The 26163-nt window shown below is 51.2% G+C and overlaps 1 protein-coding gene across 1 annotated transcript; it reads right to left on the bottom strand.

Moving 5' to 3' along the window:
* Nucleotides 1–1539: 1539 nt before the first annotated feature.
* On the bottom strand, nucleotides 1540–23229 carry tab2 (TGF-beta activated kinase 1 (MAP3K7) binding protein 2). The gene is given in 9 exon segments (XM_077016424.1): nucleotides 1540–1704; nucleotides 2785–2882; nucleotides 4000–4091; nucleotides 5926–6073; nucleotides 9906–9918; nucleotides 11508–12713; nucleotides 12716–13091; nucleotides 16945–17167; nucleotides 22532–23229. Coding segments are annotated over 8 exon segments (2169 nt in total). The 5' UTR covers nucleotides 17047–17167; nucleotides 22532–23229; the 3' UTR covers nucleotides 1540–1570.
* Nucleotides 23230–26163: the final 2934 nt, after the last annotated feature.

Here is a 26163-nt window from a genome sequence, read left to right as displayed (position 1 = left end):
CATCAGCCTTTAGGAGGATATAGGGCGGCGAAACTACATGTCCCACAAGTCTTTGCTCTCAACTCGCAGCGCTGTGTAATTGGATAGAGTCATGGACGCCTTTTTTAACAGAGGTGCATGCAGAGACGATTCCATGGCGCACACAAGGTGTAGAGTGAAATCCCCAAATATGAAACCTACATTCCAGTTGTCATAAAATGGTGGCTTATTTCATTCGAGGGCCGCTGTCTGGTTTGCTGCAGAGGCCGTGCGAAGACATCTGACCTTTCAGAGGATGCTGGCCTGGTCCGTAAAATATCCACCCTCTCGACCTCTGCTGTGGCCGCAAGTGGGAGGGGCAATGGGGCGGAGGCATCAGATAGCCACGCCCCTCAGCACTAAACTAGAGAGAAACCGTACTCTTGTCTGAGAAACAACATTTCAAGAAGGAAAAAAAAAACCCAAGACATAGAAATAACTGAAGTCTATGAAGCTAGAATTACACGAAAAACACATGAGCGCTGAAAGAAGCAAGCGTCTCTTAAAAGCTCGTCCTAGAACCATGTACAGTACGATGCTGAAGTGACAGGCAGCGTCTCCTCTGTAAACTGTACATCTGTGCAGTTCAGTTTCCTTTTCATTTTAACTGAATGAAAGAGCAAGAAGACACGGGCAGGTGAGGACAACTCCGATTTGGTGAGCGTTCCACAGATTCTTCCCATAATCCTTTGGGAAGAGCATACGAGTCAAGTCCAGGAAGTAGTCTTTTAGGTATTCCCTTCAGGTTAAAAGAGGAGGTGGCTCTGAGAAGCAGTTCCCAATTGTAAGGCACACTGTCGCTTGGGGGTGTGTGTGTACATATGTATGCACAACACACACACTTTGATAATACTGTGTAAGGCAGCACTGAGATTAATCACGGAGCCAGCAGAGGAAACTTCCACTCCGAAACACACACACACACACACACACACACACACACACACGAGCTCAGCTTGGCTCGACAGAAACGGAAAACAAAAAAACTTGTAAACATCATCCAGTCTTCAGTGGGCAATGGAGCATGGACCCAGAGAGAGAAACACGAGGAGATTCTCACACACATGCACCCACATACAGACACGCAGACCCAGAGAGAGAAACACAGGGAGATTTTCACCTACATACGCCCACATACAGACACGCAGACCCAGAGAGAGAAACACAGGGAGATTCTCACACACATACGCCCACATACAGACACACAGACCCAGAGAGAGAAACACAGGGAGATTCTCACACACATACGCCCACATACAGACACGCAGACCCAGAGAGAGAAACACGGGGAGACTCACACACACATACACCCACAAACAGACCCAGAAGACAGACAGACAGCAAGAGAGAGAGAAAAAAAACCTAAGTACCCATGTACACGATCACTCTCGCATGCACGCACACACATTTACGTCCCACGTTTCCAACACTGATGTGTCTGTACTAGTTCTGCTGGTGTATGATTCATATGTACCTGCATTAGTGTGTGTGTGTGTGTGTGTGTGTGTGGGGGGGGGGGGGGGGGGGGGGGGGGGGATTGAGTCTTTGGGGCTCAGAAGTGTCGTGGGAATTCACACTGTTCACAGCGGTTGAGGGGCGGGATGATTGAGGAGGTGCAGGCGGTACATCCCCACTGGACACCTTCCTCATCCTCAGACATGGCCTTCACGTTTCTGCTGCTCGACTCTGGAGGGAGGGAGAGAGAGAGAGAGAGAGAGAAAGAGAGGGAGAGAGAGGTTGTCAACTGCCCTGCAAGACAGCGCAGTGTGAGGTTGTGTGAGAAGGACTTCATAATCTTGTAAACTCGTCCTGGATAGGTCTGTGCCAGCATCAGCACCTACAACACGGCCTCTCGGAACTCTAGAACAGCACAGAGAGGCCGGCCACGCCCTCCACTCTCCCCGCCCACTTCATTTGGGTACAGCCATCTGATTGTGGCCTATTTGCATATGCATATCGGTGTCTGAGTATTGCAATAAGATGTCTGGGGGAAGTGCGACACTGGCATGATTGTAGATGATGTGACGGGTGCAGGACACACACACACACACACACACACACACACACACACACACACACACACACACACACAGGCTCTTAGAGGGGTCAGTGGGGTGACGTCCTAGGTATCTGCAGTAGCTCGTTTATTATTGTCTCTTCTCAGGATTTTCATGCTCAGGAGGTTTACAAGAAACAAAACGCGCACACATCTGCCACGGAGATACAAAGTCAGTATCAAACAAAGGGTAAGAGGAGAGAGAGAGGGAGAGAGAGAGAGAGGGGAGAGAGAGAGAGAGAGAGAGAGGCGAGACGGAGGGGAGAGAGAGAGAGGAGAGGGAGAGAGAGAGAGAGGGAGAGAGAGAGAGGGAGAGAGAGAGAGAGGAGAGAGAGAGGGAGAAAGAGAGAGAGAGAGGGAGAGAGGGAGGGAGAGAGGGAGGGAGTTCGAGGAGAGATCAGTTAGTGTCAGTTCGTAGAGGAAAGGAGGTGCAGGAGGGGCAGGGGGGGCAGCAGGAGTTACCCACCCACAGGTGCAGGGAGGCAGGGAGGCACAGGAGGGAGAGAGGGGTCTCTCTCAGCTTGGAGCTGACGTTATATCCTGCGTCCCCTCCTGTCCGAGGAGCCCCAGTGGTCCGAGGACTGGGCCCAACGCACAAGGACAGAGGACAGACGAAGGAGCCGGAGAAAAACGTGAAGACGTAAAAAGGAGCGAGGGGAGAGAGAGAGTGAGAGAGAGAGAGAGAGAGAGAGAGAGAGAGAGAAACTCACCTGCTGCTGGGGTACCTTTTGGCTTGGGAGGGACAGGGCCTACGAAGCCCAGATTGTCATAGAAATTGTGGATTGCACTGGGATTGAAGTGAGGTCCTGAAAACACATGGAAAACAACTTCAGCTTAAATGTGAAAGTGCATACAAGCACGCAGGCACACGCAGGCACAGCACACACACAGTAAATTAGTGCTTTCCGCTCAAACGTTAAACGAACACCTGCAGGCCCCCTTCACACCTGAAAGTTGATACTTCAAAAAACATGAGTCAGCAGTCACATGCTAGCACACACTCACCCCACACAAACACACTCTTGTATCCCGCCAAACACATACACACGCACACACTCATACCCCCCCAAACGCACGCACATGCACGCACACACTCATACCCCCCAAAACACACACACACACTCATACCCCCCAAACACACCACCACACCACACACTCATACCCCCCAACTCCCCCCCCCACACCCACACACACACACAAACTCAAGATGACTGTACAGGATGTGAAAACACAGAGCAGGCTGGACAACAACAGTGTTCAGAGTGAAACGTCGTATATTTGTTCCAGTGACTGATCCCAAAATGACTGTTTCTAAAACCAAAAGTAAAAGATCAGGCGTGTGTGCTGTGGGCCGAGGGGGTTTAGACTCTAATTTATTAAAACATTGTCCCAAGTACAGTAAAGTGCCAGTTTTAGAAGGGGAAGGGTGTGTGTGCGTGCGCGCGGCGTGTGTGTGTAGACGTGCCAAAGCTATAATAAATCCTTACTCAAGAGCAGTGGCAGGATGTCATTCAGGAAACAACTGGTAGTTAACACTACAATAGCAGCACACAGGTCGTGTGTGTGTGTGTGTGTGTGTACACGGAAGTAAAGGCAGTCTGCACTGAACAACCCTGGGAGATGAGGCCTACATGATAAACAAAGCTTTCAGCTCCAGGCCACAGGGGGCGCTACTGTGCTGAATCTCACGGCCAGCAGTCTGCATGTCAGGTTCACTTTAACCCCATTGATCAGCTTCATGTTAATGTGAAGTGAGCAGCGCCCCCCTGTGGCGAGATGTAGGTCTGCCACACCTGTGCATCATTCACCATCACAGCCTGGGAACCTTAGCTGATGTGACCTGGGAACCTTAGCTGATGTGACAGTGTGTGGTGTGTGTGTGTGTGTGTGTGTGTGAGAGATACAGCAGGACTTTCTCTTACCCTCGTGCCTGCAGGAGATCAATCTCTTTAGTTAAGCAGTCGATATCGATCTGCAGTAACCTGTTCTTACATCTCAGCTGTTGCATTTCATCAAGCTGGAAACACACACACACACCACACACACACACACACACACACACACACATGGGGGAGAGATAGACAGACAGAGATGTCAGATTGACTGACAACCATATCAGTGTCTTCGTTGTGGGCCTGCAGGCTGCAGTGGATACGTTCACCCCTGAACCCAACCTCTGCAGCTGCGTAACTCTGTGCGTCAACGCGCTGTGTCTGGGTGTGCGCTGTGTCTGGGTGTGCGCTGTGTCTGGGGTGTGCGCTGTGTCTGGGTACGCTTCGCTCCAGAGTTCCCCCTCACTGAAAACGCATCCCCAGTGTAACCACTCGAGATCCAGATTTGCGCTCAGGCATAAAAAGCAAATCAAAACATCGTTTCCATCTTCACACCGTAAACATGGCCTCTCACTCACTACTACCAGGACATTAGATGCCGTCGAATATTGGAACGAAGCCCTTAAACCAGGCAGCCAATTCACGCGCGGCCGCCGAGGTGGTTTTGTATCACAGCTCCTTGTGTTTCTGCAGGGGTCAGCAGGCCTACCGGTTACCGTGCCGACAACCTTGGGGCACGACACAGGACTGGTGGTAAAACTAGATCTAGTTGGGACCGGTACAGACCCCACCGCGTTGCGGCACGGACTATGCCAGAAGTGTTATCAGCTTTAGCGCCTGTATGTGTGTGTTTGTGTGTGTGCGTCCATGTTGCATGGCTGTATGTGGATCCTGAAAGCGCATTTGTTCACACTCGTATTAATGTGGTCGGGTTGCGTCCGTGAGCCCTTCCGAGGGTCTGATCGTAATCTTATCACAGCACACTCTGGGGGTGGGTACGCGTGGATGTTTCATGAGGCCCCACTGATATCTGAACATGATCTGACGTGACCTGAGCGAATCTCACGTGGATGCAAGGTGTACGCCACGTCTCCAGTTCAGGACAAATACACCGGCTGGGTTCCCCTAAACTCCCCTCACAAGTGACACTCTACTGCAGGGGTACTCAAATAGAAATGATGACGGGCCACACGGAAAGGGCCAGTTACGGGGGGGGGGGGGGGGGGGGGGGGGTTAGTGGCAAACGCATTTGGCCGAGCGGGATAGAGCAGATAAGAGCGGATAGCGCGATTGAAGAAAAAAGCTCCGATTTGAGTATGGGGGCTCTACTGTAAAAAACTAAAACACTCTGCAGGTGCAGACACTAGGCACTAGGCTTGGGGGGTGGCGAGTGTAAAAATGGAGACGAATTAAGTATTATATCGCGATGGATTCTTAGTGTTGACTTGTAACTCCCACGGTAGCCCAACTCAAAAGTAGCCCAAAAAAAAACCCGCACCCCGCGACCCCAGAATTTTTACTCGCGGCTGGTTTTTTCAAACAAGCCCAATTTGGCGTGGAAAACCGTGAACCTGGCAAACTCTGGGGTGCACGACCTCACGAATCGACAGCGCGCGGAGACCCACCGCGATTGCGTCATTTCGCCACGCGGACCCTTGCGCCGCTCGCAGAGCGTTAACTATATTTCTACACAGCACTTCTGCCGCTTTCCTTGCTTATTAAGACGGGCTGCGAACACACTGCGTTTGCTTTAGCTGCCATTTTAGCATTACAAACTGTTCTTTGCATTATGGCCAGCTTGGGTGGGTCAAACGAAAGCGCATTTTATGTAAAAAGAATCGATACTTGGAGAAACGTTTCAGAATGTTCAGTATCGATACGTATCGATATATCGATTTTTTTGACAACACTAGCAGACACCCAGTGCTTTCTGGTGTGTGTGTGTGTGGGTTGTGTGTGTGTGTGTGTGGTGTGTGTGTGTGTGTGTGGTGTGTGTGTGAGACAGAGGCACAGACTCACCGATGGGATCTGAGAGACAGAGTTGGACCTCTGCAGTCGTCTCCTCGTGAGGTCGTTCTCCATCTCATTCACTTCCTCTTTAAGTTTCTCCAGGTCTTTCTTTTTCAACTTTAATTCCTGACACAATCGCTCCATTCGCGCCTTCTGGCTGCACCAACAACGCTGAAACACACACACCATACATATTATACATAGACATGCATACACACACACACACGCAGACACATACAAACACGCAGACGCATACACACGCAGACGCATACACAGGCACACACAACAAAGAGTGTAAACATTTGCTTTAGGAGCTTGATGGATTATTTTGAACAGAGAAAGATTACAACAGGACATTCATACAAACACTTGCACATGAGATGAGAAACACAGACACCCCCCCCCCCCCCCCCCTACACACACACACACACACACACACACAGTACTTTACTGACATCTCTCTTCTGTGTAATCTCTCCAGTCAGCTTGACATTTCAAACATGCCATTCTTCCTTTCAGCATTTATCACCACTTACCCCCCAAACCACACACACACACACACACACACACACACACACACACACACCATACAGCTGGGAATTTGGAACAAGGAACAAGGAAGAGGCCAACACACAGAAACTTTGTCCCTAAACACCGCGACACACACCACCAGGAGGCTAAAAGACGAGCTGTAGGAACTTTGCCTACTGCACCGCCACAGCCCTGTGTCCCTGACCAAACACCACCACTCCACAGCCCTGTGGCCCTGACCAAACACCACCACTCCACAGCCCTGTGTCCCTGACCAAACACCACCACTCCACAGCCCTGTGGCCCTGACCAAACACCACCACCCCACAACCCTGTGGCCCTGACCAAACACCACCACTCCACAACCCTGTGTCCCTGACCAAACACCACCACCCCCACAACCCTGTGTCCCTGACCAAACACCACCACCCCACAACCCTGTGTCCCTGACCAAACTCCACCACCCCACAGCCCTGTGGCCCTGACCAAACACCACCACCCCACAACCCTGTGCCCCTGACCAAACACCACCACCCCACAGCCCTGTGTCCCTGACCAAACACCACCACCCCACAACCCTGTGGCCCTGACCAAACACCACCACCCCACAGCCCTGTGTCCCTGACCAAACACCACCACCCCACAGCCCTGTGGCCCTGACCAAACACCACCACCCCACAACCCTGTGACCCTGACCAAACACCACCACTCCACAACCCTGTGTCCCTGACCAACCACCACCACTCCACAACCCTGTGTCCCTGACCAACCACCACCACTCCACAACCCTGTGTCCCTGACCAAACACCACCACCCCACAACCCTGTGTCCCTGACCAAACACCACCACCCCACAGCCCTGTGGCCCTGACCAAACACCACCACCCCACAGCCCTGTGGCCCTGACCAAACACCACCACTCCACAGCCCTGTGGCCCTGACCAAACACCACCACCCCACAGCCCTGTGGCCCTGACCAAACACCACCACCCCACAGCCCTGTGGCCCTGACCAAACACCACCACCCCACAACCCTGTGTCCCTGACCAAACACCACCACTCCACAACCCTGTGTCCCTGACCAAACACCACCACTCCACAACCCCTGTGTCCCTGACCAACCACCACCACTCCACAACCCTGTGTCCCTGACCAAACACCACCACCCCACAACCCTGTGTCCCTGACCAAACACCACCACCCCACAACCCTGTGTCCCTGACCAAACACCACCACTCCACAACCCTGTGGCCCTGACCAAACACCACCACCCCACAGCCCTGTGGCCCTGACCAAACACCACCACCCCACAACCCTGTGGCCCTGACCAAACACCACCACCCCACAGCCCTGTGGCCCTGACCAAACACCACCACCCCACAGCCCTGTGGCCCTGACCAAACACCACCACCCCACAGCCCTGTGGCCCTGACCAAACACCACCACCCCACAGCCCTGTGGCCCTGACCAAACACCACCACCCCACAGCCCTGTGGCCCTGACCAAACACCACCACCCCACAGCCCTGTGGCCCTGACCAAACACCACCACTCCACAACCCTGTGGCCCTGACCAAACACCACCACTCCACAGCCCTGTGTCCCTGACCAAACACCACCACCCCACAGCCCTGTGGCCCTGACCAAACACCACCACCCCACAACCCTGTGTCCCTGACCAAACACCACCACCCCACAGCCCTGTGGCCCTGACCAAACACCACCACCCCACAACCCTGTGTCCCTGACCAAACACCACCACTCCACAACCCTGTGTCCCTGACCAAACACCACCACTCCACAACCCTGTGTCCCTGACCAAACACCACCACTCCACAGCCCTGTGTCCCTGACCAAACACCACCACCCCACAACCCTGTGGCCCTGACCAAACACCACCACCCCACAGCCCTGTGTCCCTGACCAAACACCACCACTCCACAACCCTGTGTCCCTGACCAAACACCACCACTCCACAGCCCTGTGTCCCTGACCAAACACCACCACTCCACAGCCCTGTGTCCCTGACCAAACACCACCACTCCACAACCCTGTGTCCCTGACCAAACACCACCACCCCACAGCCCTGTGGCCCTGACCAAACACCACCACTCCACAGCCCTGTGTCCCTGACCAAACACCACCACTCCACAGCCCTGTGTCCCTGACCAAACACCACCACCCCACAGCCCTGTGGCCCTGACCAAACACCACCACCCCACAGCCCTGTGTCCCTGACCAAACACCACCACCCCACAGCCCTGTGGCCCTGACCAAACACCACCACTCCACAGCCCTGTGTCCCTGACCAAACACCACCACTCCACAACCCTGTGTCCCTGACCAAACACCACCACTCCACAACCCTGTGTCCCTGACCAAACACCACCACTCCACAACCCTGTGTCCCTGACCAAACACCACCACTCCACAACCCTGTGTCCCTGACCAAACACCACCACTCCACAGCCCTGTGTCCCTGACCAAACACCACCACTCCACTTCCTTCTACACGCCCGACAGGTCACTGAGTCACATACCCATGCAACGACCCCACGGCCCCGTGTCATACAAAAACACCGCAAGTAGTAGGGTGATAAATGTCCACCTAACACACACAGCCATCCACACCCAATACACAGAGCAAAAATCACACACCACTTAACAAATGCATATAAACAGTCCACACACACACACACACACACACACACACACACACACACACACGTCAGCAGAATGTAGGATCCATAGTCAATGAGTCACACGTCATCACGGCAAATCTCCATATAAGGTAAACAGGACTGCCCTGCTGCTACATGCACGCACGCGCGCACACACACACACACACACACACACACACACACACACACACACACACACACACACACACACACACACACACACACACACTAAAGATAAAGAGACGCAGCTCTGATCCTGTAAAGGAACTGAGAGGAGCACACAAGGTCAGTTTCTCCAGACCACACTGCTGCGTCTACAGGCGACGCGTACGTCCTGTATGTCCTGGGGACGCGTACGTCCTGTATGTCCTGGGGACGCGTACGTCCTGTATGTCCTGGGGACGCGTACGTCCTGTATGTCCTGGGGACGCGTACGTCCTGTATGTCCTGGGGACGCGTACGTCCTGTATGTCCTGGGGACGCGTACGTCCTGTATGTCCTGGGGACGCAGCCAGCGTATCTCCTGGCGGGGCCATGTGGAAGGGGGAGAGCACAGTGTGTTTTTATTCATTCCTTTTCCACAACTACTGTGTAAAAGCGTGCGGGTGGAGGAACAGGACGCTGGGTCAGCACGCTGCAGGGGACGTGTTGGGCAACACCGCCTTACGCAACATATTTAGTTTCAGCCACTGGAAACACAGGAACAGACAGTAAATGCACAGATGTGTGGCCCATGAATCCAGGTTGTCTGCTATGCTGAAAGGCCTCTTAACCACTACTGAATGCCCAACGCTGCCCACCTGGACAATAAACAAAATCAAGGTTTAACACCAGACTTCACTACAGGCCACAGCGTAACACCAGCCTTAACAACAGCCTACAGTCACAACAGCATTAACTACAGCGTCACGCCAGCCGTAACTACAGCCTACATCACAACAGCATTTACTACAGCGTCACGACAACCTTATCTACAGCCTACAGTCACGCCAGCCGTAACTACAGCAACACGCCAATCGTATCTACAACCTACAAGTCACGCCAGCATTTATTACAATATCACGACAGCCATAACTACAGCCTATAGTCACAACAGCATTTACTACAGCGTCACGCCAGCCATAACTACAGCCTACAGAGTCACAACAGTATTAACTACATCGTCACGCCAGCCGTAACTACAGCCTACACCATGACAGCATTAACTACAGCATCACGCCAGCCATAACTACAGCCTACAGAGTCTCAACAGCATTAAATACAGCGTCACGATAACCTTATCTACAGCTTGTCACGCCAGCCGTAACTACAGCCTACAGTCACGCCAGCATTAACTACAGCATCATGCCAGCTGTAACTACAACCTAGTCATGTCAGCATTAACTACAGCGTCATGACAGCCGTAACTACAGCCTACAGTCACAACAGCATTAACTAGTGTCACGCCAGCCTTAACAACAGCCTACAGTCACGCCAGCATTAACTACAGCATCACGACAGCTGTAACTACAACCTAGTCATGTCAGCATGTCAGCCTTAACAGCCTACAGTCACAACAGCATTAACTACAGCGTCACGCCAGCCGTAACTACAGCCTACATCACGACAGCTGTAACTACAGCCTACATCACAACAGCATTAACTACAGCGTCACGCCAACCGTATCTGCAGCCTCGCCAGCATTTATTACAGCGTCATGACAGCCGTAACTACAGCCTACAGTCACAACAGCATTAACTACAGCATCACGCCAGCCTTAACAGCCTACAGTCACGCCAGCATTAACTACAGCATCATGCCAGCTGTAACTACAACCTAGTCATGTCAGCATGTCAGCCTTAACAGCCTACAGTCACAACAGCATTAACTACAGCGTCACGCCAGCCGTAACTACAGCCTACATCACGACAGCTGTAACTACAGCCTACAGTCACAACAGCATTAACTACAGCATCACGTCAACCATATCTACAGCCTCCAGTGTCTCAACAGCATTAACTGCAGCGTCATGACAACCTTATCTACAGCCTACAGTCACGCCAGCATTAACTGTAGCGTCATACCAGCCGTAACTACAGCCTACAGCATCATGACTACATTATGGTTTGAGATGGCTCAAGGTGGCTGCGTGTTGCAAAGTGAAGTGAGAAGCAACATGATGTGGAAGTGGGTGATGTTCATGTGGCCGTGGAGTGGGCAGGCAGGTCACAGGTCACAGGTCGGCCACCAACATACTTCAGTGGAGAATTACGGCACATTGAGAGGCACATTCGTTCAGAACATCAGCACAGTCACAGAAACACACACACACTTGCACACAAAGAGAACGAACAGACTCTAACCAACACTGCGGCTAAAATAACACCCAGGACCCTCCTCACCTTGGGTGTATGCGGCATCATCGGAGCCCATACTGGGCCGCCGGGCCTCCGTGGCCCGGTCCCGGTGGGGCGAGAGCGGGTCGGAGAGGTGTAGCGGCTCAGGCTCTACATAGTGGTGGTCGGCCGGTAGGCTCAGCATGTTGGTGGGCTCAAAGGTGGGCGAGACCACGCCCGGAGAGACCGCGGGGGGCTTGTTGGGCGACACGGTGATTTTGAAGGTGTACTTGGTGTTGGGCTGCGTCACCACCACCCGCGGCGATGTGGCCGTGCCGGCAGATCCCACGGAAGCGCGGGACTTGGGAGGGTGATGGTGGATGTAGGCGGGGCCCATGCTGACCTGGCCACCGAGGCTCCGCCCACCCGCCACGCCTGGAAGCGCGGGGTTGGCCGATATGTACACGGTCGGGGGATTCCGGGCGCCTCCCTCGTCCGAGGAGGGGTTGGCGGAGATATAGAACTTGGGCGGGGCGCGTGTGGGAGGGGCGATGAGCGCGCCCTCGTCCAATGGCGTCGTAGCAGCTGCGGGTGGAGAGGGGGAGATGTAGAGGGTGGGCTGGCTTCTGCTGGGCCCCGCCGGGTCGATGGAGAGCGGCGCGGAGGTTCCCGCGGAGACAGCCAACGCGGACGGACACGGCGACGGACAGGACGAAGACACCGAGCTGCAGGACGGTCGGGTTGCGGAGGAAGCCCCGCCCACCCTCTGCGGTGACTCCAGCTTGATCTCGATCTGGTTCTTCCTCGGGCCCGTGGAGATGTTCTGGATGTTGAACTGGCTGAAGGAGGACGAGAGCGGGGGGGCTCCCGCCTGTGCCGTCGAGGAAGATGAAGAGGAGGAAGAGGAAGCGGACGACGAAGAACCGGCCTGGGAGGAGGCGGCGGATGGCGCCTGCAGGATGGAGGGGGGATGGGGGGTGGTGGGTGAGCTGATGGGCATGTAAACATGCGAGGTCTGGTGCTGGCTGCCCGGCCAGTTGGGCGAGCCGCCCGGGTGCGTGATCTGGTAGATCTGCTGGGCGGGCTGGGAGGTGGGGCTGTACTGTCCCCGGGCCTGCGTCACGTACGGGCGGATGTAGATGGAGTTGGGGCTGTTGGGGCCCGCCTGGGGCCCACCGTGGATGTGCAGCGACGTGGGCGTGTTGCGGCCGGCGTTGGGCGCCAGTGTGACGGTGATGGGGTTGAAGCGGGGGGGCGGGGGGGAGGGCCGTGGCCCTTGGGGGCCCCGAGCTGGAACAGGCCGAGGTACTGGGGGGGCACGGGCTTACGAGGCTGCTCCATCATGCAGAAGGCGTTGATGGCGGAGGGGCCGTGCGCGGAGGCCGGCTGCGGATCGGCCTGGTAGAAGCCGGAGGGCGGGGGCGGGGTATCGACGGGACCGTCGCTCAAGGCGTGAGAGAGAGTCCGGCTGCCGTTCATTCTTGCCGTGTCGCGCTGCTGCACAGCACCATGGGAGTTCTGCGAGACACCCAGGTTGAGCTGGGTCATGTGATTGCGCAGGTCTGTCACGCCGGGACTGCCCTCGCTGTACAGGACGCCGGGACTCACGTGGGTCAGATACTCGCAACAGGCTGCCAAGTTGTTCTTGTTCTGAGAGAGAAAGCGAGAGAGAGAGCGAGAGAGAGAGAGAGAGAGAGAGAGAGAGAGAGAGAGAGAGAGAGAAAATTAAGCACTGATCCCTGTATAAAGGGATCTCAAATTGATATGATTCAAAAATAGTTTAGTTAATTTAGTTAACTCAGTTTAATGCTATTTATTTTCCAAAAACATTGAGAAGATCTTGTTTTCTGGAAGCAGGGTCATGTCCCATGTCCTCCTCTCAATTTGTTGAGCACTCACAGACCACACCCCATGGACCATTATGATGCACTCACAGACCACACCCCATGGACCATTATGATGCACTCACAGACCACACCCCCCGGACCATTATGATGCACTCACAGACCACACCCCATGGACCATTATGATGCACTCACAGACCACACCCCATGGACCATTATGATGCACTCACAGACCACACCCCATGGACCATTATGATGCACTCACAGACCACACCCCATGGACCATTATGATGCACTCACAGAAATCTGTGTATCATTTGTTCATTTGATATTCAACTGAAAATCAAAATCGGAAAATCAAAAAAACAATTATTTTGTTTTTCATTTGGAATATAAAAACAAAAAAAGGCCTGTATTTTTCTGTTTTTTATTTGATGATCCAAACAATATTGCAAAATTAATCGAGTCAAACTTGATTTTGATTTTTTAACTTGACCCATTTGTGTGCCCCGCAAGTTATTGGTTTGTTTATTTGTCGTGGGCTTCGTTGGTAAAGTTGGTTTCACGTTCGCACTTTCGGAATTCTTTCTTCAATAATTTTAAGACAAAATGTGCAAATTCTCATTTCTGGCAAACAAAACAAATACCTACAACTTTGTTTACGCCAGGAATATACATATTTTAAGTTGTAGACATTTTATTTAAAATGTACTATTGTGACAGCTACAACGTCTATGGCACCGTCTACAAATTACATTAACACTGTTAACATGGATGCAAGTGGCGGAAGAAAAGGCCCCAGAGCACTGTGCACCCTTTTTTTCAATAATTTCAATAGCTTTTCAATGGTCCATCATAAGAGCACCAAACAAGTTGTATTACACAAAGTGCATCCTAAATAACAATTTACAACTTTTATATGGGTATTTCTACCTTGCACAAATTTTTTTCTCCTACTTCCACTTTTACTTCACTACATATTTTCCATCAGTTTAATACTTTTACTCCGATACATTTTTTACGTGCTGTATAGTTACTCGTTACAACATGTTAGCTGGCGCTGTCACCGGGTCAAGCGATCCGGCTGTCTTATGAGAAAACTGCGCATGCTCCGGTCACATTTCGTTTACTCTGCTGCTGCCTTCACTGAACACTTGTGCTTCGTAATCTAGGTTCACTTGACACGTTGTGACTGCCGCAAGGGTCCACGCGGCGAAAATGACGCAATTGTGGTGGCTCTGCCAATGCCCGTTGGCCACGCATGCGGTTGCGTCACGAGGTCGTGCGCCTCTCGATTTTTGTGCTTGCGAAGTTACAAGGTGGAATTCACACACTTGTACGGCACTTTGAAGGTCCATTTTCAGTATTTTCCAGCACCTTCAGCTTGATTTACATATTTATACAAATACACATATATTCGAAATTATTCCAAATAATTCGCTTTTTAGCCTATCTCATTAAAAGAGATGGTACCGTGTTTGGTAACAGCAGAAGAGCGCAGTAAGCACCAAGTTAGGTTAGATATCTTAGCTAACTAACCTAATTATGTTCATGGCGTGCTGCAGAATTCACTTAACATTAGCTGGCAATAAAGGCGATGTGCTGACTAATCATGTGTCCATTTTTATAGTGTAGTGTTTTTATAGGGTAAGGGCATTTATTAAGGGTAAACGCAGGGCAGTAGGCTCACCCTTAGAATTCGACGGACGGATTTTACGTCCGAAATACACCTTGTTTTCTCAGCTAAATGAAGGCGAATTTGTACTTCTGCGTCATACCTACAACGTAGCGGGACATAGGTTATCTGTTTTTTGTGTACGAAGTGTTAACCCCAGTTTTTTAAGTACATACAAAACACTTGTATTTGTGATCTTTGACATCTTTGGTTTGTGATATATAAAAACAATTGATAATCAAACTTTGATGGCTTTCTTTAATTAATTCAAAACACAATACTTGTACTTTTTACTTTCAGTACTTGAGTAATAAATTTTAGACTAAACTACTTGCAATACTTAAGTACAAAAAATGCTGAATACTTCTGTACTTCTACTTAAGTAAAGTTTTTAAAGAACACTTCTAAAGAACAACTTCTACTCAAGTCACTTTTTTGATAGAGTACTTGTACTTTTACTCAAGTATGGGTCTCGAATACTTTATACAACACTGTATTTCAATAGCTTTTCATAATATTCTAATTTTATGAACAGCACCTGTAAATACCCATGTCTGATATGTAGGTTGTTGTTTAAGATGCACTTTGTGTAATACAACTTCTTAGGTGGTCTTCTGATGGACCATTTAAAAGCTATTGAAATAATAAGACAACAACTGAGTACCACAAATTGGTGCAAGGTACAAATACCCATGTAAGAGTTGTAGGTTGTTGTTTAGGATGCACTTAATATATAACTACTTGTTTTTCTTCCCCATGACTGTGTAGCATACAGAACTAGACTGAGAGACCAGTTTCAGTTCATTAGCTATTTAATATTGTCTTCACAATATTTAAATTTTCTGAAATATATCAGTCTGCGTGCAATGAATGTACAAGTTTCACCTTTTGAATGGAATTACTGAAATAAATAATATACCAATATCTGTGTAACGTGGTGGGAGTCAGGGTTGGACACAATCACGATAAAGAGCTGGCACCTACTTTAACGGAGCTAGTCTCCTCTAAGTGAACAGCGTGCACACGGAGAGTGCGCGACTTACGAGGCATACCGAGAACACACTTCACAAAAACACTCACGAAGGAATATAAAGGACCACAGTGATTATGAAAGGAAAACACGTTTATATAAGTATGAATGCTGAAATAATACAATGCACAGAAAACACTGCAGAGACTAAAGTAAACGAGCACTACAAAACACAACGACAAATAACACCGAACCACTAGAAACACAAGGGAACACCACTGTTTGTTAGTTTCACGTTCGCGTATTCAGAATTCAGTGTCTTAGACGTTGCAGAGGTGACAGCAGTTATTTTAAGTAACATGTTATCTACAATTTAAAATACGCCTATTCCTGAGTTGTACGTGGTTGTTGCCAGAAATTAGAATTTGCATATTTTGGCACTTTTGCTATAACTGTCTTAAAGCTATTGAAGAACGAATTCTGAATATGCGAACGCGACACCAACTTTATTGCAGTATTTGACGCAACGTGCACGAAATCTCTGCATGCGTCTTACCACCTTCAAATAAGACTTTAATTAAACTAGTATGTGGTTCCAGTCCGGTCATGTTGTCTATACCAATATAGACTATGTTCCAATGTCTAGGCTACAATCAGAGTAGAACCAGTAACAGTGCACTCCCGCACAAATGAAACCCACGAAGAATAAACAAATCAGTAACTTCCGGGGCACACAAATGGGTCAAGTTAAAAAAATCAAAATCAAGTCCGGCTCCGAATCCGTTTTTTAATTTTGCTATTTTTGTTTGGATTATCAAATAAAAAACAGAAAAATACAAGCCTGATTAGTTTTTTTGTTTTTATATTCAAAACGAAAAACAAAATAATATATAGTTTTTTTTTTTATTTTCCTATTTTGATTTTCAGTTGAATATCAAATGAACAAATGATACACGGATTCACAGACCACACCTCCAGACCTTTATGACATACTCACAGACCACACCCACTCACCTGTATGATGCAATCGGAGACCACACCCGCGGGCACTCCCGGAAACTTCTGGCGCAGTTGCTGCAGAACCTGGGTGTCAATCTGCTGGTTTCCCTCTGCCATTCGTGGACCACCAGGATGGAACACACTGGACAGCAGCGCACGCACACACACTCACACACACACACATGCGCACACACTCACACACACACACACATGCGCGCACACACTATGCCAGCATCTTCTGTCAGGGAGAGAGAGAAGGAGAAACAGCAGTAGTCAAACACCAGCTCTGCATGGGGGTGACAAACAAATCGCAAAGAACTCAGACAAAAGCTTGCGTCCAAAATATAACAGGAAAAAATTAACAAACAAAAGGAGGCTTCCACCCAGAAACTGATCGAAGACATGGGCCTAACTGGCGAACTTTGACCCTGCCCTCAGTGCCTTGCATTCCACCTGCGGCATTTCAGTTCTTGTTTAACTCCTGATGCACTCAATCGACCAATCAAGACCCACTTTCCCGGCGGTGAGCAGCTCCCCAACTCTCCTCCGACAAAAGGCGTGATTCCCAAGTCCCTTATCGCAGCGGCCATACTGCTTCCGAAGTACCGTAGAAATCCGTAAAATATTTCTAGAACTTGTGCTTGACCACCTGTAGGAAGCTCGAACACGAGATGGAGCGACCAAACATTCTGGAGAGACGAGGCACCTTCACACCTCAACATCCACACTGCATTTTCGCTCAGTTGTGAATCCTCAGGAGTATTACTCAGTAGCTACTGAGAAGAATTCAGTAGTCACAGTTAAAGTCATATGATGGATCTGTAGCTACAAGATTCAGCCCCAGAGATGCTTGGAACATTCGGGGGTTTACATAAGGGTTTCCAATAGGTCTCACGTGTACAAGAATATGCATGTGCAAACACACACACACACACACACACACACACACACACACACACACACACACACACACACACACACACACACACACACACACACACACACACACACACACACACACACACACACACACACACACACACACACACACACACACTTACTTGCATGGATGTACACACAATCTCTGAGGTCAACGGTCCAGGATTTACATTCATGATGACTTAAACAGACTGGTTTGTCAGTCACCAAGAGCCCCGCCAAAGGCCCCAGGCCCTGCTGACACTGCGCGGGCACGGCTGGGGTGGCTTCCACCTCTGCCCGCCCCTTTGCTGGGGTTGAAACCACATGGTTTCCACACTTTCGGCAGCGTGACAAACCCACGCGTCCCAAACTTCTCTCCTTTCCACAGAGCTCTAGACTACAGTGGAACTCAATCAAGCAGCCTTATCATTTGAGTAATAAACAGACCATTAAAAAGACATTTTAAAAGTGCTGGGAGTTGAGCCATCTGCCATCAGCCATCAGACTGTACACGCAGAACAAACACACGTTATTACAGTGACAGGGAAGCGGTCGAAACAGCAGGGGGGAGTCACTTTCAGTTCCCGTAATGAATATGAAGCCTTGAAAACAATGAAATGAGTTTTCCCTCTCAGATAAAGACGTCAGAAACGAGGTCAAACGTCCCTCGGCGTGGAGGCTGAACTCGGTGCTGGCCCGACCGGCGCGGGCTACCGCAGGAGCACACAGACCGCTGTCTCCCATCCGCCAGACAGCGGCGGGAAGGTCCCCCAGCTAGCCTGCTCTCCGTCAGCACACCCGCAGCGCCGGGCCAAGCATATCCAGATCAGTCAGCCAGAGATCTCAGATAAAACACACAGCCCCATGGAGAGAGAGAGAGAGAGAGAGAGAGAGAGAGAGCCAACTGGCCGTAACTAATGCTGATGGAGGTGGAGAGCCCTGGAGGAGTGAGACAGGGGAGCACGACCAGCCCCACGCAGGAGACGGGGATGCACACGCACCGTTACCCCTGGAACGCCCGTCAGGAGACCCCGCACGCTCGTAAAGGCCGCCCCCGCGATGCTCCGGCCAAAACGCACCCGAGCCAGCGAGAAGTGGAGAGAAACCCACATCACGATGTGCCGACGTGGGGTTAACGGCGGCCCTGTGGCCCCTGAGGGGTCAGGTCAGACGGGTCTCGGGTTTTAGGGGCTGGTCTCATCCCCGCGGGTCCAACAGTGCAGAGGTTTGGCAGCAGGTTTAGAGTTAGACAAGCCGGCCGCAGGTCTATCCAGGTCCACCCCATCCCCTACGAGTTCTCGCTTGGCACAAACAGGGCTGGAGAAGGACTCTGCACGAGCGGACGCCCCCAAACCTCCTGTGAGTGAGTGAGGGCTTGAGGCCAGGCCACTGTCCTGCACCGCTCTGGTCAGCAGCAGGAACCTGCAGGATCAAATATCTGCAGATAACAGCACATTTACTTCAGACTGATGGAGAATTCCATTTTGCAGGCACCTAACAGTCCACTGCTCAACACCAGGACAACGGTCGCCGTTAAAAACTTTGCATGTCATTTACAGATACACCTTTCAATGAATGCCCTGCTCAAGCACATGCTTTAGGTAACTTACAATTAAACCCTCAGCACTCTCATGTGCTTTGATTCAATGGCCTTCTCTCCCCCCCCCCCCTTCCCACACACATCCAAAACCACCAACACACACACACACACACACACACACACACACACCCAAACCCCCACCCACACCCAACCACACACACCAGGGGTGAAAAGCTACAAACTGGGACCCATCTCCTCAAAACAGGCACGCCAAAGTCAAACTATGCAGTACATACATATTGAGGCCAAACACAGCAGAGCAGAGTGCTGGGACGCTCCCAACAGCACATCTGTGAAGCCCGATTCTTCTCCCCTAATCGCAGTCTCGGGCCTTAGGGGAAAAAAAACCAACAGCTCCCAGTCAACCAAGTTCAACTGTGTCAAAACAGCACGCAGGTTGGGCCCCAGGACTAACCCAACCCATTATTCCAGAACACTGTGGGAGGGGCCACCCTGCCGTGCTCTAGAACACTGTGGGAGGGGCCACCCTGCCGTCCTCCAGAACACTGTGGGAGGGGCCACCCTGCCGTCCTCCAGAACATTGTGGAAGGGGCCACCCTGCCGTCCTCCAGAACACTGTGGGAGGGGCCACCCTGCCGTCCTCCAGAACACTGTGGGAGGGGCCACCCTGCCGTCCTCCAGAACACTGTGGGAGGGGGCACCCTGCCGTCCTCCAGAACACTGTGGGAGGGGCCACCCTGCCGTCCTCTAGAACACTGTGGGAGGGGCCACCCTGCTGTCCTCCAGGGGTGCGTGAGTGCATGCTGGATTAACAGAAGAGAGTCCACAGTCCACATGTGCATGTCAGAGTGGAACTTAACAGAGTTTACAAGGTGCATGTGACAAGTAAATCGAGAATGAGAGACAATTTTACTTTTAAAAAGGCAAGGGGGGGGGCAGAAGAGAGAGACAGAGAGAGGGGGAGACACTTCTCCATCCTCTATTATTCAATTCTATTTGAAGGATGGGGCTCGCATTTAGTATCTGGTTATTTACCAAACACAAACCTGTAACTCATGCAATACTAATAAAATCAAAAGGTTGGGGGGGGGTGTTTATTGCTGTGTGCGCCTGAGCATTTAGAGAGGAGCCACCCCACTTTTCCAGAAGGCTGGCAGAGGGGTTGCCATGCTGTCCTCTTGAACACTGTGGGAGGGGCCAAACTGCTGTTCTCTAGAATGCTGTGGGAGGAGCCTCCCTGCCATCCACCAATGCCATGTGAGTGCATGTCTGCTGCCCCTGCCTGCTTCCAATCAGCAGCCAGCTGCAGCCTGCGGCACCAAAGAATGTCTGATTTCCTGCCTTCTCTCTCTCTCTCACACACACACACACACACACACACACACACACACACACGCACACACACACACACACACACACACACTAGAGTAACTTGTACTGTTGCAACACCCGCCAGCCTCCAATCTGATTTCAAGCTTCATTCAAAGCGGACACCTTTCAACCCCAGAGACGCCCATTATTCTCACCGAGAACACCTCCATCTGAACGTTTATGACCCGATCTGTGTCCTGGACCGATGCTTGGCAGTATTCACATTCTTGGACTCTTTTCCAAGCATAGAAATAAATACAGAGGAATGAAGGTAGTAACAATCCACCCTCCCTGCGTGATGCCTACAGTGACGGGACTCGTACTTTTCAACGCGATTCTGTTTGAGGGAACTACGAATTTACTCAAAGGTGGAAAGAGTGGTGAGGGGGCTCAGGGCGCACTCTCTCCTTGGTGTGTTTACCATCTGCTTATTAAAAAACCTCATCTGCCCACGGAGCGTTTGTCTGCCCTCTCTCTCTGACAAACGGTGACTAGGTGAGCCCACATATGACCACCGACCACAGGAAAATAACAGACGATCCAAGAAACCAAATCGGACAGGAATCTTTCCGATCTTCCAACTGTCATCTGAAAGGACCAGTACAAATGGAGAATAATTCAATATTTAGCTATGCAAAAACATTTAACTCTATTAAAACTCAATATATTCTGGCAATATAACATCTTCCTAACTGGGAATTTACTAATTGGGTGAAAACAGAAGAGAGAATATTAGCTAGTTTATCGATGATTTAGCTAGAATGTGCTCATTAGCGAACGGAATATCAGCACTTTAGTCCACAAATACGGACTTGTGCTAACGGGCCGCCCAATGGAGGATGGGTTCCCTTTTGCGTCTTGGTCCTCCCGAGGTTTCTTCCTAATCCCCACCATCATAGGGAGTTTTTCCTTGCTACTGTCGCCTTTGGCTTGCTCATTAGGGATCTGGACCCATACGATTGTAAAGCTGCTTTGTAGTATGTAAGAAGCACTATATAAATAAATTTGACTTTGACTTTAGTAACATTAACTTGCATTAACGTGTAGTCCTGCGTAAAATGCTTTTGTAAGACGATAAAACGTCTTGTCTGAGAGGGACTGGTCCGGTGTTCCCCAGTTATGGTCACAGTTAATGTTCAACTTGGCATTTATGTGACTCCTCCGCTGTGCTCTCTTCACTGGATATGAAACCTTGATGCTTGCCTACAAAGCCAAAAATGGACCAGCCCCTCCCTACAGGATGTCCATGACCAAAGCCCGATCCGTACTGCGGGCACTCCAAATCTCAAGCATGGCTCAACTCCATGCTTAAAGTCTCACGGAAGACACAGACTATTCTCTGTCCTGGCTCCAAGATGGTGGAACGATCTTCCATTAGCTGCTCGGACTGCAGAGTCTCTTGCTGCCTTCAAACGTAGGTTGAAGACTCACCTGTTTTTTGAGTACCTAAACTCAGCAGATAGCACTTTTTGTTCTTCAACTGCATGTCCGTCTATGGTCATTTGTGCTTCTTGGTAAAAGTTTAACTACTGTTTAAATGAGGCTGTTTTAATCAACACACTAGGTAATGACATTAACTCCTGTAGTTTAGTAGTAGTCTGGTTCAATTCAATCTTGAATTCTGGCCTATCTGTGCTCAAATCTAGGATGAATTCTGTGAACAGACGCAAAGCACTTTGTAAGAGGATCTGGATAAGAGCGTCTGCTAAATGCCCTAAATGTAAATGTAATGATGGAGTGAAATCTGACCTGAGTGAAATCTCGAGTCCTTCTGCGACATGGACACGGTGCACAACGGGCATCTCTCAAAGTTGCCAAGGCATCGCCGACAGCAACTGCAAACGCAGACGTTTGTCGGACAGCCAGCTGGCCGGCCTTCGGGAGCGCGGTGCAGCGGACAATACGCTCACAACGAGATTCACTCCAGCACTTCCAACCCCGCGAAAGCAAACGTAGTTTAGGTCACCGCAACAGGAAAACCGAGGGCTCGTGTGAGCAAGTTTACACGCGCAAAGGTGAAACGCTTTGTGACGTCGAGGGCACATGGGCGAGGCCCGTCTGTTCGGACACCCTCCCAGACGGGTCTGGGTCCCTTAGGTCTGCGTCACCCCTGGGGAAGCCATTGGGTTCGAGGTGTGCAGACGGCTGTTTGGGTGCGTTTGTGGGACAGGTGGCTGTAGGGTGTTCCCTGAACGTCCTTGTTTGCTTTGAGGGAGTTAAGAGAACGGATTGTCACATAATAAACAAGTCTGATGCTGTATCTGCATAGTCAGGCTGTACAGTTACTGAAAATAAACACACACACACAGGCCTGGATAAGGGGTGGTGTTAGAGAGTGAGTCTCAACTTCAGTTACAGTTTCTACAAACTGCTTGGCCTGAGCAAACCATGACAATGACACAGTAATTATTAAGAAGTACACAGAAGTGCCCTTGTATTTGCTCTCTCTCACACACACACACACACACACACACACACACACACACACACACACACACACATCTCCTGGAGCTTTGCTGCTAAATAAATAAATCCAAATTCACAGTCAACAGGATGCATCTGGTCCATGTTAGTGGAATTATGGACACCCATTCCTAAAAAGTTGTTGTTTAACAGCACCAGGGCACTATCCCAACATGGCTGCCAGGGCACTATCCCAACATGGCTGCCAGGGCACTCATAAAGAAGGTATTAGTCCATCATGCGATTGGTTCTGCCCCATCGCCATGGCACCCAGACGGTAAGGAACACGGCTCACGGGACTGGAGCCCAGCGAAGTCTCGTAGGTCCTACAGCGTCCTGCGTGATCATGGTCAGGACGTGGAGGCTGAAGACGGCCCACATCCGAACAATTAAAAACACGAAGGGCCTTGGCACTGCAGCCAGCAGCACAACGCGCTGCGCCATCTGTGAGGGTGGTTATTCACAACGGACTTTTACGATGACCGCAGCCTCGTCTCGGTGCAGGGTCGGAACCAACCTTACGGCGTTCAACGTGGTGGAAACAACCGGAGAAGCAGGGCTCCAAACACGACGGGTCGCACTGCTGAACGTGCTCCACGAGGGCCCAAAACCGTGAAACCACACGTGTACTCGACAGAGCGCGCTATTGTCACGGCAACCGTGATTAGCCAGGGGTCCGACAGGCCGCTAGTCAACGCCACGCGGGCGTAAGAGCGATTCGGCGGCTCCGAGCGATCCCGGCAAGACCCGCTGTGTGTGGTCAGGAGAAGAGAGCAGAAAGACACCGCACACCAGAGAGACTGATTAGGGCCCAAATGGGCTTGGCGCTGGGGCCAGGCGCTGGCGTGGTTCACGCACTCGATGCTACTCGCGCTCAGAAGAGATCAGAGAGTTTGATCAAGTTTAAGCATGTGCTATCCCAAACCCTAGAAGAGACCCGCGCCTACAGCCATCACTACAAACCATAAAGTGGAATGTTTCTCCTTCGTTCCTCAGCGCTTGGAAAAATACCAGAACACACACACACACACACACACACACACTTCTACTGAGCAATTTCCTTCCTAAAACTTTGTTACCAGCATGTCACCAAAGTTGTTAGGACTGGGGTCCACAACTCTAGTTGGGCTTGGGAGCCGGTGGTGGGGGTGTAGACAAACGCTGGGGGCGGGTGGAGCCGGGTGGATGTACCGGTCCAGTTTTACTAAGAGCAAACGCATGAGTGAGTCTTGTTCCTCTCCATATCTCTCTTTCTCCCTCTCACACACACACACACACACACACACACACACACACACACACACACACACACACACACACACACACACACACACACACACACACCCATTCTGACCCCATTCACATTTGGAAACAGGAAATTAGGGAAATCCACAATACACTTCCTGTTAAGTAAGAGAGTGACATTGTGCACTGATGCGACCTGCAGCAGCAGAGTCAGTGGTGCTGGGGGGTCTGCGCAGGCACAGCCTGCCGTCTGCTCTCCTGCGGGACACACGATCGGCCAATGGAATGGGGGGGAGCAACCCATCAGCCAATCAGTGACTAATAACGTAGGGCCGTGCAAGTGTGTGGCAGCCAATGATATGTTGAGTCCCGCCCCCGGTGCGGCCACCAGCCTCTGGTCCCATCAGCCTGCGTGTGCCTCTCTGCACATTTGCCTGGCGACCAGATTCCTTCAACGCATGACTGGCAGAGCCCTGTGTGTGTTTGTTGATCCCCACGCCATGGAAACAACCCCTGTCCAAGTAGCGAGGATACAGAAGACGGTCCAGTAACAATCAATGGCTGTGACTGGTCACCGATCGCTAGTTTTGACCAGAACACTCTGCAGAGTTTGATTTTTAAATGGGCACTGTGAGGAGAGGTGCCATCATGGGTTCTTATTCCCCCCACGAGTCAGACAGAAGCGGCTTCCCCCTGCCACGCCCACACCGACCCCCCCCCCCCCCCCCCCCCCCCCCCCCCCCCAGCTGACCTTTTCCGGTCTTGTGCAGGTTGTGGGGGAACCCGGTCGGTTCGTTTACCTTCACGGAGACACACACGCAGGCAGGGCAGAACCAGGACCAGCCGCACACACGGCCCTGTGGGGCACGGGGGCCAAATAACAGCAGAACAAGCAGACCTGTCTGATTGACAATACAAGCACATGGCGTACGGAGACGGCTCTGGTTCCGAGAGGGGGGGGGGGGGCTACAGCGGAAATGCTTGCAGCAGCTGCTAGGAGAATTACTCCCCACCTTGAGGCCAACCGAAAGGCAAACGGCAGCCAAGTCACGTGGTTCACCCCGTCCTGGGACGCCATTGGTGGAAAGACGGGCCTGCTCAATGGCTGTGTGAAGCCTGCGTCTAACATGTGTCTCCTGGCAACAGAGGAAGGGTATGGCCACTGGGGCGGAGCTACGACTGCAGGGGCTGACCAAACCAAGATTAACGAAAGGACTGGGGGGGGGTCGTCAGTCAGAGCTGACTGACTCTGCAGATGGTGTGTATTTACCTTAGTCCTGCGGAATTCTACTTGGCGATTTTCTATGGAACTCACAACTGCCAAATGGCTTCTGAGTTTATATGCAGTTACACACCTATGATGCCCGAATTACGACACTGGCGAATAACTGCGGCCCCTGTGAGACGAATAGACCTCAAAAGAGCATTCTAGAATTCCAGGTGGCTGTGGAAGAATCTGGGGGCTGAACGGGACTATACAGGAGCTTCAGGACCCCACATCTTGTCTGTCAAAACTTGGGGGCACGTCTGGCTTCTCAACCAGGCCGTCTCCGAGACAGACGGAGGCTACTGCCAGTCGTCGTGGCGTCACTCGTCATCGAGCTACAAGCGCCCGCGAGGCTGGCATCGGCCAGATTGGTGTGGGCAGGTGCTGCCGCGCGGTGTGCTAGTCC

This window comes from Brachyhypopomus gauderio, chromosome 9 (assembly GCF_052324685.1).
Source record: "Brachyhypopomus gauderio isolate BG-103 chromosome 9, BGAUD_0.2, whole genome shotgun sequence".
Lineage (NCBI taxonomy): Eukaryota > Metazoa > Chordata > Actinopteri > Gymnotiformes > Hypopomidae > Brachyhypopomus > Brachyhypopomus gauderio.
Note: the sequence above shows the minus strand (reverse complement) of the source record. Positions and strands in the feature narration are given on the sequence as shown.